This window comes from Bison bison, unplaced genomic scaffold, assembly GCF_000754665.1.
Source record: "Bison bison bison isolate TAMUID 2011002044 unplaced genomic scaffold, Bison_UMD1.0 scf7180017864205, whole genome shotgun sequence".
Taxonomy (NCBI): domain Eukaryota; kingdom Metazoa; phylum Chordata; class Mammalia; order Artiodactyla; family Bovidae; genus Bison; species Bison bison.
Window position 1 is genome coordinate 4,040,851 of NW_011494777.1, and position 2,519 is coordinate 4,043,369.

The 2,519-nt window shown below is 50.4% G+C and overlaps 1 protein-coding gene across 2 annotated transcripts in view; it reads right to left on the minus strand.

Moving 5' to 3' along the window:
- Nucleotides 1-1,489: 1,489 nt before the first annotated feature.
- Nucleotides 1,490-2,519, minus strand: part of NTM (neurotrimin) — a 422,112-nt gene continuing 421,082 nt past the window's right edge. Inside the window, exon 7 of one of the 2 annotated variants that reach the window (XM_010844696.1) lies at nucleotides 1,490-2,081. In XM_010844696.1, the coding sequence (XP_010842998.1) occupies nucleotides 1,978-2,081 (104 nt within the window). In that variant the 3' untranslated portion in view covers nucleotides 1,490-1,977. The remainder of the gene's footprint in view (nucleotides 2,082-2,519) is intronic. The other variant, XM_010844695.1, reaches the window with a different exon arrangement.

The window sequence follows — 2,519 nt, forward strand, 5'->3', positions numbered from 1 at the left end:
ATCATATGTGAAAGCTGTCCCTGGACTTGCCATCTGGGTTACCAGGGGAGCTGTGGACACAGCAGGTCCTCCTGAAGACACTGGAGGTGCAGTCGCCAGAGCCTCACCTCCCCTGCTTGTAATGGAGGAGTGTTTTCCCAAACCCCTGCCTGTGGTCAGAGCCCACACCACAGGGAGCCCCAGTCCACCCCCAAGGGGGCCAGAGAGCCTGAGTCAGGAGCCCGACCCCTCCTTCATGCCTGAGCCAGGCAGGCTCTGCTCCCCCACACCCCCTGCTTGACAATGAGGTACCACACCAGGTGAAGAGGGACATGGAACACTTTTTAATGTCAAGTCAGAGACAACCCTTCCCTCCCAGCCCCCAATCCCACCTTCCCTTACCACATCAGGACCCCTCCCCGAGGCCCCTCCGGTTCCCAGACTTCGGGGGACGAAGAAAAGTTTACCTAAAAACTGCCTTTTCTTCTCTTTCATACACACGCACACAAAGGTGGGAAATTAAATAAAATAAACCAAGAGGATTCGATTCTCCAGCGGTCACAAAGGCATCCTAGATTCCCATGACGGGCTAAAGCGAGTGGTTACTGACTGCGGAGTTGGTTCGGCTGCTTGCTGTCTGTCCACACCCGGGGCTCTTGCTGGAGAAGCCGGGCCTCCCGAGTTAGCCCTCGTGTCCGAGAGCCGCCCCTGGAAAAGATGCTGTGCCTGGTGTTAGTGTTTGGTTTCTCTTTTCGCGTTTTAGAAATGTCTCTGACATGTGAATAACCCAAGAAAATAAAAAGGCAGGAGCTGATTACACAATTACCAGTAAACTCTATCATCTTTTAGAAGAGCAACACACAGCTAACGCCATATACAGCATGCAGTAATGTTTGAGAAAGGACCCTGCTGAGAAAGAAAATGGCTAGAACTCTAACAAAAAAAATATATGTATATATATATACTATATAATATATGTCATCAAAAGAAGCATTGTCAGCAAACTCAAGATACAGTGCAGGTCACCCTTCTGTTTCTAAACAGCATGTAGAAGCATAGTATTGTCTGCATTAAATGCACAGAATAAGAAGAAATCTGTAGCGCTGGTGGAGATGTTGGTTAAATTGTATGTGGTTTTTTTTTTGGTGGATTTGCCAAATCCTCACCAGGTGGTCAGTACCTGGTGTGTGGTCCACCAGTTGTAAACCTAGGTAAGAAGTACACTATTCACGTCTAACCTTTAACAAACACACTTCCCTTCACCCCTTTCATCTGTGTACTTTTTTTTTTTTAGTTTTATCTTGTTTTTGCACTAAGTTTTAGACTCATATCAGAAAATATAATTAATAAAATTAACAATGAATCAGAATCCCTTATTATCCATGATGTCCATGTAGTAAAATGGAAAAAAAAAAAAAAGAACGTTTAAGAATATCTTTTGTGACTGTTGATTGTGGGATTGTTGTAGCTGTCAGGCTGTCTTGTTTTTTTCCTTTTTATTTATCTTTTTGATGCTGCATTTCATCACACACGCAACATAGGGACACAGTCCAGGAACGGGCCCGCTCGCCTCCCTCTGAGTTCTTCTCTATGGAATGGTTGAATTTGGGGTGGCCGAACTCCAGAATTTTCCTTGGTGGGGGGGCACTGTGGTGGGCAGAGCGGCTGAGCCCCTGCCCGCCTGGTAACAGAGGTCACGCCATGCAGTTTACGGGTGGGTCCAGAGCCACGGGCGTTCTTCCCATTTGGAAAAAGAAAGAAAACTCGGCTGTACCTAGGTATCTGCACGGTGATTTCCAGTGTCCTCATTCAATTCGTTTTCCCAGAGCATTCTTTGTTCCCCTCCCTTGAATTTGTGTCCCCTTCGGCTCTGTTGTCTGAATTTGGTGGGATCGTGTCTGCTTTAGAACAGGGGTGCTCGCCTTGTTCCTGTCGGTTGCCATCGCTGACGTGTTGGCGGTGCGGCGGCTCCTCCCCGTTGGGGATGCGGCTCTCACATCAAAATTTGAGGAGCAGGTGCAAGACCAGGAGAGGTAGCAGCCAGAGGCAGCCCGCCCTCCTCGACGACGTCCCATTGCTCACTTCGCTGACGGCACCAGGGCCTGCAGACAGAACACACCTGCCATGAGCCAGGCACCCTGCCTCATGGAGGCGCCTTTCCAGCCAGGAGCCTCCAGCGCCCCAGGTCCACACACTGGGACTGCGTGGGGAATGAACCCTCCACAGCCTGATCCCGAGGACACAGCTAGGTGATGGGGAGTCCGCCCGTGCAGGGAGGGGCTGAAAGGTGTGGGTTTCAGTGTGCAGGTGGCCGCTACTCCCCTGCCATCAGAACACGCTGAGGCCCTGGCTCAGGGGGCAGGTTCAAGAAGAAGGTGGTGGATTCATGAACACCCTACCCAGAGCTTCGGTAAGGCGAAATCCCTATATCGTCTACATCATGGTCCAACCCCTCTGAGTACTGCCCGCCTCAAACATCCACGTGGCCCTTCAGCTGCTCCACCTGTCCTGCAGGAAAGGACTTGGTGGACACACTGACC